The 13010-nt window shown below is 45.7% G+C and overlaps 1 protein-coding gene across 8 annotated transcripts in view; it reads right to left on the bottom strand.

Moving 5' to 3' along the window:
* Positions 1-13010, bottom strand: part of spag9b (sperm associated antigen 9b) — a 31306-nt gene that overhangs the window by 9900 nt on the left and 8396 nt on the right. For 4 of the 8 annotated variants that reach the window (XM_056429332.1, XM_056429335.1, XM_056429330.1 and 1 more), the window contains exons 4-14: positions 12490-12587; positions 7721-7868; positions 5695-5757; positions 4213-4651; positions 4019-4112; positions 3186-3310; positions 3059-3070; positions 2637-2694; positions 1257-1409; positions 1116-1173; positions 90-220 (exon numbers count right to left, since the gene is read on the bottom strand). In XM_056429332.1, coding sequence (XP_056285307.1) covers positions 90-220; positions 1116-1173; positions 1257-1409; positions 2637-2694; positions 3059-3070; positions 3186-3310; positions 4019-4112; positions 4213-4651; positions 5695-5757; positions 7721-7868; positions 12490-12587 — 1379 coding nt within the window. Of the gene's footprint in view, positions 1-89; positions 221-1115; positions 1174-1256; positions 1410-2636; positions 2695-3058; positions 3071-3185; positions 3311-4018; positions 4113-4212; positions 4652-5694; positions 5758-7720; positions 7869-9177; positions 9789-12489; positions 12588-13010 lie in introns of those variants that run through there. The other 4 variants (XM_056429334.1, XM_056429331.1, XM_056429333.1 and 1 more) reach the window with 4 other exon arrangements.

Here is a 13010-nt window from a genome sequence, read left to right as displayed (position 1 = left end):
TTATGAAATCAAATCTTCTTTAATGCCACAAATTTGAAGAAAACAAACCCTCCAGTACTTCATTTCATACGGAACACCACTCGTCTTACCGGATCATCTCCGTCCACCTGACGGCCTCCTGCAGCTCCATCAGCCTCTCCTTGTACTGGTTCCTCTCCATCAGGACCCTGGCCATCTCCACCCTGGTGAAGCGCTTCCTCTGGGCCGTCGGCACGTCGCTCTGCAGGCACAACACCGGCGTGAGAACACAACAACCACTGTGTGCAGTGCATACGACACGTCAATGATCAATGTGATGGCTAAGTAGCTATTAAAACAGAAAGCATGTGTCTCTACTTTGGTAATATGACAACAGATACGGTGTTAGGGGAGGACGGGTATCTGCTGAGAATTATGCTAGCAGCTTGTAAAAAGGCTTTTGCGAAGAGACACGATGGAACCGCCATCACGAGATGGATGGTTGAACATCGTGATTGATTTATACGATATGAAAGTGTTAACTCACAGAATAAGAGCTCAGGAGGAGCAATGTCGTGAGAAGTGGGAGAGATGGACGATGTTTACACGTAAACAAGATAACAAGATAAGAACACGCGATTGTTTCTCAGGATTTATCTTTATATTTAACTTTTGAGAGGACAGAGCAAACCAGACCCCTTTTTATTTGTTTACTTTTTATTTCTCGTGCTGTTATTATTTGTTTCTCATTTCTGTATATATGTCTTCTATCTGTGGTGAAAAGACACAAATAAATTGTTAAAAGTGAAAGTAATAATAAGGGACCACTAACAACTTCATTGGCACTGAAATATTCATATTTAGAGATCCTTACATACACGTACCTCTTCACTTTAAATACACTTGTCACTTTAAACTGACTGACACTGGATACAGATCAAAAACCTGCCTGCGCACTTTATCTTATATATTTATATTCTTAATTCTCGCACTGTGTTGATTGTGGTTGATTGTTGTTAATGTTATCGTCTATTGTCTCACCCCCCGCCATGACACATTCCTTGCATGTGAAAACATAAAATGTCAATAAAAGGTTCCGATTCTTAAAAGCATCCCTACAGGTGCATCACTCTGGGATGAAAAGCAAAAGGACTCACGTCGTCCTCATTGTCGTTCTTGACCTTGTGTGTGGCGTCCTCCAACTCCGCTCGCATCCTGCAAGCGAGCACACGCTCTTTATGGAACCGCGCTTGAACACGACACGCGTCCAGATGCGTTTGAGGCTAAACCAAACTCACTTCTTGAGGTCGTCCTCCAGTTCTCTGTTCTTGTCCTCCAGTCTGGACTTGGCCAGCGTGACGGCCTCCAGCTCGCTGCGCAGCACCTCCTGCTCACACGCCAGCTCGTCCATCTGGGCGATCAGGTCGTTTTTCACCACGTTCAGAGCATTTCTGCAAACGGAGGGCACACGCATCCTCAACGCGTCGAGACGCAACGCCATCATTGACCACAGGGTGGCAGCATCACCACATTTATGAACGTGATGCAAAACATCAATCTTAAGCGTAGCAAGACGGTGCTTCCTTGTAAAGGAATCTCACATGCAGAAAGTGAATCCCAGTCAAACACTGCGACAGGGGGGGGGGCCACGTTAGTGTGGAGGCAAGCGGGCAGCACGTGTTACCGTTAAACATTCAATCGGCGGTTTGATGGCGCATCGACTTCCAATCACAAGTGTCAGGAGGTAGAGCGCTCATCTCGTGACCAGAAGACTCCCAGTTTGACCTCCAGCTCCTCCCCCAGTGTTCTTGGGGAGCCACACTGACCCGAGCTGCTCCCGGGTCAGCACTATATCTTATGTTTAGTTATTTTATTGCACCATCTCTTACTGTGTATTGTACTTTGCTCTTTTAACTGTTAAATGTTTTGGCCCCTGTTATTGCCAACAAGTTTTAATCGACTTCTGTACTGCACTTTGTGACACTGATATAAATGAACTTTACTTACTCACTGCGCATGGCAAATGTGTCAGCGCATGAATTGAAAAGGAAAAGCACTGAAAACTTAGTCTGTTGCCTTTTCTATCAGCTCAGATTACTCAGGCCCTTCTCTGCAGGACTGCTGCTCGCCGGGGATTTTTCTCTTTTTGGGTCCATCATCCATGAACCCGAGAGTTGTGCATTCAAATCCCAGACGATCAGCGGCTTCTGGTCCGGGACCAACAGCCATGCTACTTTCAAAGTTATCCAGGTCTTCCTCAACCTGATAGTTGGTTTACACTTTAGCAGATAACTGCTTCAAGTTGCTGAAGCCCAATTGGCGTATTAGATATTAGACTTAAGTGTATGCAAATGTATTATTTTATTATAATGTATGCGTTTGCCTGTGCTGCTGTTATTCTGGACCAGGTCTCCCATGTAAAAAGAGGACTAGCCTGGTTGAATAAAGGCTAAATAAAAATGTCCGGTGAACGCTTACGCCAGAAAATAAACGATGACAACAAGCATACAGAATAAACTGGGAGGGGAACATGACCCACTGATGCAGCAATGTCTGCAAAGGTAAGGCAGTTGCTTCAGTGTTGAAAGTCCTTTTTCGTGAAGCATTTGTCTTTTCTTTTTATAAAGGGACACAGATGGCTTTAAAAGAACAAGAAACAAGTGACACTGAGCACTCACTTGGTCTCCAGCAGCTGGGCGTTCTCATGGATGAGGTGTTCCACCTCCCGACCCATACCTGAAAATGATGACCATGTATGTGAATACAGACTTTTTTATCTCGCATGTGCGTAAAAAAGGGAAAAATAAAGCACATTATTGAAAAGTCACATGAATAAAGACGTGTTTCTTACGTCTATCCTACTCTATGACGTGTTGTTCTCACGGCTTACCTAGAAAGCTGTAGTCTGAGGGTCATGCAACAAATGAGGAAGAGGTGTAAGAGTTAAATAGTCTCCTCTGAACTGAATGTCTATTCTATGGCACAACTGCCCTTCACAACACAGAAGCGCTCTGCACTATTCTGCACATCAGGGAGTCAGAGGGAACTGAAACAGGACACGGCATCAAGGACACAGAATAATACATCTATTGATACACACCAGAAAACTCCTCTGGAATATGAAGATAAAGCCGCGACAGCCAGAAGGAAAAAAGACAATTCAGTGATTTTAAGTGGTTTTGCACAACAGTGGAGACGTGGGAGGAGTCGAGGAGGCTCCTGCTTACCCAGCATGTCGGCTCCGTCGTCCACGTCTCCGATCAGGTCGTCGCCCGCGGAGGACAGCTCGGCGAACAGAGAGTCGGTGTTGCGGTCGAACGCGAGGTTCTCTATGCCGCCTTTTGTTGGCGTGCTGAGTGAGGAGAGAGGAGGTCAGGGGGAGGAGATGTGAGGAAGAAGAGGAGGGGAAAAGGAGGATCGTCAGGATGAAGAGATATTCCTGATTAGCCCAAAATAATGCCTTTTTAATAATTGTGAGAACCACTTTTAAAACAGTTTAACACTCTTGGTATGTGTGACATTTGTCTGGGCTGTCGTTGTGAATGTGTTTTTCATGAAAAGACCAAAAACAAGAACGAATCGATTCTCCAGACAGGTCCTCCCTCTTCTAGCACAACAATGAGCCAGAGAGGCATGTTGTTTACATATGAGGAGGACACAGAAACATATAGAGCTACAGGGTTCATACACATGTTGACCAATGGAGCTCCAGGACCTTTCCATGACTTCAAACCAAATTTCCATGACCAAACATTTTGTGAAATCTCGGTCTTAAATGAGAGACAATAGTTTGATTTAAAAAAATAATGTATATAAATGTTTATTCTTTTAATCAAACTGCATAAATGAAAATATGCATATAACACATTCCAGGACTTTTCCAAAACTTTAGGGATTTCATTTTTTCCAAGGACTTTTCCAGGCCTGGAAATATCCATTTTAAAATTCCATGACTTCTCCAGGTTTTCCATGACCGTATGAATCCTGAGCTATAACTTCCTTATCCTTTAAGACATGCGAGGACACAGGAAAAGATTCCTGATGATCACGAGTCGTGTACCTTGCTCCTCTGAAACCATCGAGGTCCATATCCAGCTCAGGGGTGGACTCGATGATGGCCTGCACCTCAGACTTCTCCCGGTTCTCCGCTTCATCTAATACAACCAGCAGAGATTTGTTTTAAAGAAAAGAATGAGCAAGTTGATGGTGTTAAGATGTGTGAACATGACAGACATCTGTGGTGAAGGTCCTGACCGTCGGGTCCGAGCTGACTCTGCTGTCCCTCCTGCGCCGCCGCTATGTTTTGACTTCTCTCCTGCTTCCCTCCGCTCTGGTCCAGCTTCCTGTTGAGCCCGGAAACTTCCTGTTCCGTAGACCCTGCGGCAACGTCGCCGGCCGCGGTGGACGGGGCGGTCACAGAGGCGGTGACGGAGGCAGGCCCTCCTCCGCCCAGGACGGACGGCGGACTCATTCCCGCGGACGCTCCACCACAGGGCGATAGCGGCTCGGTGGCCTGAGAGTTCGCGCCGTGTGCAGAAGGTTGGGTGTTGGATTGCGAGGTGGCCCCCTGGGAGGGCGTGGCCCTGTTGGATCTGGACCATCCACCCTGAGGGGTACCCGCTTTGGAGACGTTTCCCTGTTTGGTTGGAGTCCTGGACTTGGAGCCTGCGCGGCTGAAACTGGACATTTCATCCTAAAAAAAAAGGAGAAGAAGAGAGCCAGGGTAAAAACAAAAGATACAATTATGATCTTCAACAGGTCAACAATACACACGCTTATTAACCGGGCAGATTTTAAAGATGTAAAATAAGCTTGTGGAAAGTGGAAATAGACTTCAAACATTAAGGAATCTTTCAGGAAACAAAGCAACACACAAATCCTTTCTCTTTAAATATCAAGTCAAAAACATGTTTAAAGACCAACTGTGTCAAACAGTGTGCAGCTCACACTAACAAACACAAACCACTCCATGCAGCCGGACCACAGGTCAGATCTATTCTGCCGATTGCACAATCACAATCAAAACCTGAGATTAAGTTAACGGCCTTAAAAGAAGGGCCAGTGTGGGATTTAGTGGCATCTAGTGGTGAGGTGGCAGGTGGCAGCCGACTGAATCACCCTCAGCCAACTCCTTCCTTTTAAAGACTGCAATAACGGAGGCTGAGGCACTTCTGCGGCTCACGTCATCAGTTTCATTCGCGCGTCGCAGGACTCGGTCAGAGGCTCTCGGTTGAGCCGCTTTGATTTGTCCGTTGTGGGCTTCCGTAGAAACACGGCGCTCTCTGTGAAGAGCCCCGCTCCCTGTGGCTCATTCTAAGACATTCTAAAAAATTCTGAGTTTCAGTTGATTAGATGAAGACGAAACAGGTCATGAATATATTATATTGCATTTCCCCCTAAATCCTACACACTTTCTCTTCAAAAGATATGCAAATCCTGACAGTGTAAGACGCCACGGGTCCGTCCCAAATAACCGTTGCAGGGAGAGCAGGACTTCATCTCTGGTTTGGTTTGTAAAGCCACGAGCTCGAGATGGCAGGCATCCTTATTAATACTATTGATTACACACAAGCATTTTCATGCAGACGCACCAAAAACAACAACACACATTTCGAGGACGGCTCATGCACGTTTCTATTAGCTTTCAGGTTTAGCCATTATGTTAGCATCACAGAAACGTCTGCTAAACTAGACAAGTTCGGTTAGAGCTTCTCTGTGAGAGACAGGCGTGTCTACCTGGTCCCCATCAGCCTCTCGATCCGAACCTTCCACCCTGACTGGGGAGGAGTGTTCCTCAAACTGAGGGTGCATAATAAAGACCTCCATCATTAAATATTTCAAGCAACAACAAAACAAGCTGATGTGCAGTAATATACAGACAAAAATGAATCTACGCCCTCACAAGAACAGGGAAAAACTACTTTGCTTTAGTTACTTGAACGTGTTCAAGAGCATGAGACAAAGGGAGTGATCTACAACACAGATCACTCCCGGCTTCTTCCACCACACAAAGGTGGCCGGCTGGAAGACTGTGAGAATGTGAGAATGAAAATTAACAGGCTATCCAGAATTAATCAAACACTCCCCAGGTTTCATTAGTTCCAAGTAGAACGGTCTAATCCTGTAGAGTTCTGATCCGTTAATGCCGGTGGATTCAGTCCTATAAATAGCAGGGGCCTGGGGGAAAGGGATCAATCGGAACATCAACAAAGCATCGGCCCGGAAGGATCCGTCGGTCACCTTGAAAACAGACCGTCAGACATTGAGCCGGATAACATCCAGGGTCAAACTTTCGACTGTTTTTTTTCCTTAAATTTACATTATATTCCCTTTTCTCATCCGATGGCTTTGGAATCATTGTATAAAATAAGCTCTCTATAATAACCTTCTCAAATTAACACCACTTACTGGATTCTGAAGCCTGGATTCTGAATTCTGAAGCCTTAATTCTAAAGCCTGAATTCTGAAATCTGAATTCTGTAGCCTGACATCTCACCAAAAAACAGTTTTTAAAAACATCTATGGGCTTCGAAAGGCCGTGAAATGGAAGCGATCATGGAAAGGCGACCTGGTGTCTGAGGGCCGTTGCTACAGTAGCACCGAGCAGCCAATAGGACGCCTCCCTCCACTGCTTCTCTGCCGATGACGGCTGGCTCTCTCCCAAACTTCCCGAAAACATTCTCACTCACACACACATGCCACCTCACATGGTGAGAGAGAGAGAGGGATCGTTAACTGTAGCTCTTTGGAAAATGTCAAGTTGAGAGGACCTAAACACAAAAGGTGGCGCTGTAGATCTGCAGCGAGGGGCCCAGAGAACAAGAGCAAGGGAAGAGATACTGCAACACGGATATATTGTGCTCCGGGACTCTGGGGGAGAAGCATCGGCTGCCAGCTGAGAAGCAAATTCAACACGGGTCCTGACGACGTCAGTCGAAGTTATCAAAACTCAAACCCCCAGGGTTCAGACACATGTGGACCAGTGGATCTTCAGGACTTCAAAACAAACTTCCATGAGCAAACATTTTGTGAAATCTTAGTGTGTACATGACAGTGGATTATCCCTGAGCTACCGAACACCTCAGAAAAAAGAATTACCCCGTGAGTATGCGAGCATATGCCTGCTTATACTTGAGCGTCTTTCTTTTAAAAACATATTCATTATTTCAAACTCAGCGTTAATGAACATGTGAATATAACAAATGTCCATGACTCTTCCAAAACTTTTGGGATTTACTTTTCAAGGACTTAAAAAAAAAAAACTATTTTAAAATTCCATGACTTTTCCAGGTTTTCCATGACCCTGAACCCCTCAAGTGTCCATCCGACCCTCTAAAAGTGTAACAACGGCAAAATAATTACTTATTCGGCGGCCATTAATATTCACACCGGAGCCTCGCTTGCAGTTTGGTTTCCAACCGCAACAATGTGAAGACGCTCTGTCCTTCCCACCCTCCCGGGAGGTTCAAGGCGGCCCCCGGATGGCACCACTCCCACCGCTCGCTGGGCTCCGTGCCACCCGCCACACACACAAGCTGCTCAAGATGCTGAGCACGCTGAACAAGTCCTTCTCTCTGAAAACAAATGCACCGTTTCCTTTGGCGTTTTCCTGGCACCGAGTGTTTGCATTTGGTTTTTTCCACAATCTCTTTTTTTTTAGAGTGAACCGGGGATGATGTCACCGGTCCAGATCCGTGGGAAGCACAACAAGCCAAACTTCAGACCCTTTATAGCCAGAGAAAAGAAAAGCTGCGCCTCGCACCTTGAGGCTGGCGTTGGACCGCGGGTGGCCGACGTTGTTGAATCGCCACGGCTCAGAAGAGGCGTCCACAGGTTCCTTCAGGAGATCAGAGGTCACGCCATCAGTCCCGGGAAGCTGGAAGACGCCCATGGAGATGGGACGCTCCTTTCTGGAGGCGGAGACAAAAAGGAGGGATGATTCAAAAAAGGTGAAAAAAAAGTAGGAAAACACGGTCGGTGAGATTCATCGTCTGGGAACCAAATGTTGAGCTACGGCCGACAGGTGGGCCTGTAAACATAAACCGATAATCTGGGAGTAAAAGAGACTTTAAGCAAGGAGAGCGTTCTGCAAGAACATGTGATTTATACCATTCCATGTTTTGAGGAGGTTCCTATGGAGACAGAGGCACTAGGTGGCTGGAGTGTTAAGGGATGAATAAAGTTTGGTGCAACAGCTGCTGTACTCTACAAAATCCTGAAGTCAGACGGATAATTACAGACAATTTGCCTGCAGTAAAATAAATGGACAGGTAGTTCAACCTTTTAGGCCTTCAGGTGGAAAGAGATGAGCAGAACAATCTAATCGGATGTGAAACATACAACGCATTGCATGACGGGTTGGAGTTGGGACGTTACGGGACAGCGCGACCCTGAAGTGATGGGACGAGGAATAAAGCTGGCTTGTGAACTCCATCCCCTCCCACTTATTACACATCCCCTCACACTCCGAGGCAGATGAGACGTATCCCACCGCGTGGAGGTCATCAGGAGGTCAGCCAAAACCTGACTTTGAACAAATATCTGTCACCATCTCCGGCTCTCATAAATAACAGCAGCTCACTCTGGCATGGGAGGTGTGGATTATTCTCCCATTTCACAACGACTCCAAAGCACCGAACGTCTAATGATACCCATCACCCTCCAGACTGGGTACACGACTAGTCACGCTCACTATGGTGGCGAGGGATGGTGAAAAACGACTAAAACCCTGGACAGTCCAGCAGAACAATGGCTGCCACTGAAAAGAGCAGCAGCAGCAGGCGTGTAGCGACGAACAGGCAGCAGCCCAGAAACAATGGACACCATGCGGAGAGGAACGGGTCACATGCAGGCCACGGAGGGTCGCCAACGCTGCCTTTCACTCTTTCAACTGAGGGGGCGAGGAAAGGGACAACAAATAGAAATAAAAAACGACGCATGCTACCAATTTACTCTTGGAAAGCATAATTAAATAAGAATAATCATAAACCACTATACACTGTGAAGACACATCTGAAAGGCGGTAGTCTTCCAGATATGACTCTGCCATCCCCCCCCCCCCTCCATCTCTGTCTCTTGACCTACTTTAGAGTGCAGTCTCATACTACATCACACCCACATGGCCGCAACGCAGCAACCACATGGCTACCAGCTACCAGGGGGGGATTGGGATCGATTCGTCACACATGAAAGAGAAACATCCACACATACAAGTTGTACCTGCTGGCTCTGGCTAGGCAGGGCAAGGCGGGCAGGGCGGGTAAGCCGCCGCTGGCGACAGAGTAGTGAACCAGCAGCAGCACCGACAGAGACACCAGCACGGCGGAGTTGACGACCACCGCTCCCCCGACGAAGCCGAAAACAAACAGCAGCATGCACCCGGGGCTCATGGCCCCCCCGGATCATGGCCCAGTGCCTTCAATGCGGGACCGGTGGGGTTGGAGGGGGCTAGGGGGGAGTCGTGAAGCACCACGTTCAGCTCGGCAGACCTCCGATCGGACAGAAATAACCACTCGTAAAGTTCATCTGCAGCGGGGGTCAACGATCCGGTCGAGCAGGCACCGAGTTCTGAGTTCTGCGGCTCAACCGAGAGGCAGCCGGAGGGAGGGAGCGGGTCAGAACAACGGTGGTAATCCCGGTGGCTTTCCGCAGCCCACAGACTGATGGAAAACAGAGTGGCAGCACACAGAGAGAAGGGGGGGGGGGGCTGCAGCTCCTCTCCCTCCAGCTTCCCTTACTCCTTCAACTCTTCCCTTCCTCCTTCACGCTTCCTTTCCTCTGCCGAGATGCTGCCGGTCAGTCTAGAAAACTCCCGATGGCAACCCTCCCTCTCACTCTCCATCTCTCTCTCTTTTGGGTGCTGAGGCAGCTTGTTTCGTGTGCCTCTTCTCTTGCTCGCAGCTGATTGGCTGTGAAACAGGGGTGCTGGTCAAAAAGTGTGTGTGTGTGTGTGTGTGTATAAAGGGGAGGGAGGTTGGCAGTGTCGTCTGCATCAACAGTGAAGGGCTGGGAAACACACAGAGGGGGGGAGGAGCTCTGATATAATTGTCACACAGTGAAATGTAATTGTTTTTAAGTTGCCATTATTCAGAAAGTTCAAATAAGCAACTTTGAGTTACTTTGTCTGGTCTCCTTTTCATTTTCTGAACGCTTTAAAAATCAATTGATGGAAATGTAGACTCTGAATGCCGTTAGTCAAAATTCAAGTTGAATTAAATCCCCCTCCGCTTAAAAAGCTTTGGTGGTATCAACGTTCCAAAACACCCCTACAGATTGAGGGCATTCACCTGGTCAGCAGAAGGTGCAGCCAACTGGTGCAGTTGGTTGCATAATAACAGCTGATGGATGGTCACTTATTTATGTGTTAAATCGCGGCTCTGTGAGGCTGTGCTCGAGCTGAATGCTAACGCCCGATGCCTTTAGGCAGCCGTTTAGCATGCTAGGACTTTTTGAATTTAGTATAATACATAATTTAGCACTAAACAGCGGAGGGTGATGGGAAAATATCTTTAAATTAACAGATGTTTAAAAACCCAAAGTGTGAGAGGGCAAAGAGTGTTAGCAGCATTTCATTCATCCATCGGTCTACAATACGACCGTGTGAGGAAACGTCTGCCCTCCCACGGCGGAAATAATCTGCAAAGTGAGCTCATCGTGCCGTGGAGGGAGATATATATATATATATATATATATGAGAGAGAGAGAGAGATATGAGAGAGAGATATATATGAGAGAGAGAAAGAGAGAGAGATATGAGAGAGATATATACAGGACTGTCTCAGAAAATTAGAATATTGTGATAAAGTTCTTTATTTTCTGTAATGCAATTAAAAAAACAAAAATGTCATGCATTCTGGATTCATTACAAATCAACTGAAATATTGCAAGCCTTTTATTCTTTTAATATTGCTGATTATGGCTTACAGCTTAAGAAAACTCTAAAATCCTATCTCATAAAATTTTAATATTTCCTCAGACCAAGTAAAAAAAAGATTTATAACAGCTGAGTGTTTGTCAAGGCTCAGGAAACCCTTGCAGGTGTTTCGAGTTAATTAGACAATTCAAGTGATTTGTTTAATACCCTACTAGTATACTTTTTCATGATATTCTAATATTTAGAGATAGGATATTTGAGTTTTCTTAAGCTGTAAGCCATAATCAGCAATAAATCAGAATAAAAGGCTTGCAATATTTCAGTTGATTTGTAATGAATCCAGAATGCATGACATTTTTGTTCTTTTAATTGCATTACAGAAAATAAAGAACTTCATCACAATATTCTAATTTTCTGAGACAGTCCTGTATATGAGAGAGAGGGAGAGAGGGAGGGAGATGAGAGAGAGAGAGAGAGAGAGAGGGAGAGGGAGGGAGATGAGAGAGAGAGAGATATATATATATGAGAGAGAGAGGGAGATGAGAGAGCGAGAGAGATATATATATATATATGAGAGGGAGAGAGAGGGAGGGAGATGAGAGAGAGAGAGAGAGATATATATATATATATATGAGAGAGAGATATATATATATATGAGAGAGAGAGGGAGGGAGATGAGAGAGAGAGAGATATATATATGAGAGAGAGAGGGAGATGAGAGAGAGATATATATATGAGAGAGAGGGAGATGAGAGAGAGGGAGGGAGATGAGAGAGAGATATATATATATATATGAGAGAGATATATATATATATATATATATATATGAGAGAGAGAGGGAGAGAGAGGGAGTGAGATGAGAGAGAGAGAGATATATATATGAGAGAGAGAGGGAGATATATATATGAGAGAGAGAGGGAGATGAGAGAGAGGGAGATGAGAGAGAGAGGGAGGGAGAGAGAGATATATATATATATATATATGAGAGAGAGATATATATATATATATATGAGAGAGAGTGGGAGATGAGAGAGAGGGAGGGAGATGAGAGAGAGAGAGGGAGGGAGATGAGAGAGAGATATATATATATATATGAGAGAGATATATATATATATATATATATATATATATATGAGAGAGAGAGAGAGGGAAGGAGATGAGAGAGAGAGATATATATATATATATGAGAGAGAGAGGGAGATGAGAGAGAGAGAGAGGGAGATGAGAGAGAGAGAGGGAGGGAGATGAGAGAGAGAGAGGGAGGGAGATGAGAGAGAGAGAGGGAGATGAGAGAGAGGGAGGGAGATGAGAGAGAGAGACGCGGCGTCCCACTGAATTCCATTCCTCTTTGCAATGAAGTTCTCCCTTCCCACACTTTTGCTTCTCATTACCATGTCATGTCAGAATCCTCTCACGAAATCAATCTTTAAATGCAAACGCTCGATATAAATACAATATTATATATAGTCACCCTGCACCGTTTCTGCGGTCGCTTCCAAATTCAGCTTTTACATTTTTTTTTATTCTTCACTTGTTTTGCTCCCGAAACACATTGCGACACATTTCTGCGTCTTTGCCTGGAGGCAAGATATGTGCCCGTGGGTGTGGAGCTGAGACTCACTCATATAACTAACACACACGCACACACGGCGTCTCACCGCGTTCTGACCGGCACCCCGGCCTCCGGGTTCTCTGCTGCGGTGGCGGCGTGTTGGTGCTTGGTCCGCTCCAGGTGCTCCATGTAGCTGTGGATCATCTGGAAGGCGTGGAGCACACGGGAAGAGTCGGGGGAATTATTGACAACATTAATTGAATCTCCAAAAAGCCTGTGCTTCTAAAGAGATTTAGAAAAAAATAATAATATGTTGCTACCAAACTACGGTATGTGTGACTGTAACTGCTGCCATTGAACAGTGACGTAGCTGGTCACAGTTAGACTCAATAAAAAACGTTGCCGTGTGGAGGTGACGGCGTCTTTAACACATTACTCGGCTGCTCAGACCTGAGACGGACCGATGAGCAGAAACATAATTAATGTTTTAATCATTTAACTAGTCTCTCTCTCTCTCTGTGTGATTTAAATGTTCGTTCTATCAGCCCATTCTCATATTTCTGCAGATCATTTATGTTGAGTGGCGTCTAATATGTTCCACTATTATTGAATATTTTTATTTCAGAA

The sequence above is a fragment of the Pseudoliparis swirei genome, chromosome 13, assembly GCF_029220125.1.
Source record: "Pseudoliparis swirei isolate HS2019 ecotype Mariana Trench chromosome 13, NWPU_hadal_v1, whole genome shotgun sequence".
NCBI classification, from domain to species: Eukaryota; Metazoa; Chordata; class Actinopteri; order Perciformes; family Liparidae; genus Pseudoliparis; species Pseudoliparis swirei.
The sequence above is the reverse complement of the archived record's forward strand: the minus strand, read 5'-3'. Positions and strand labels throughout refer to the sequence as shown.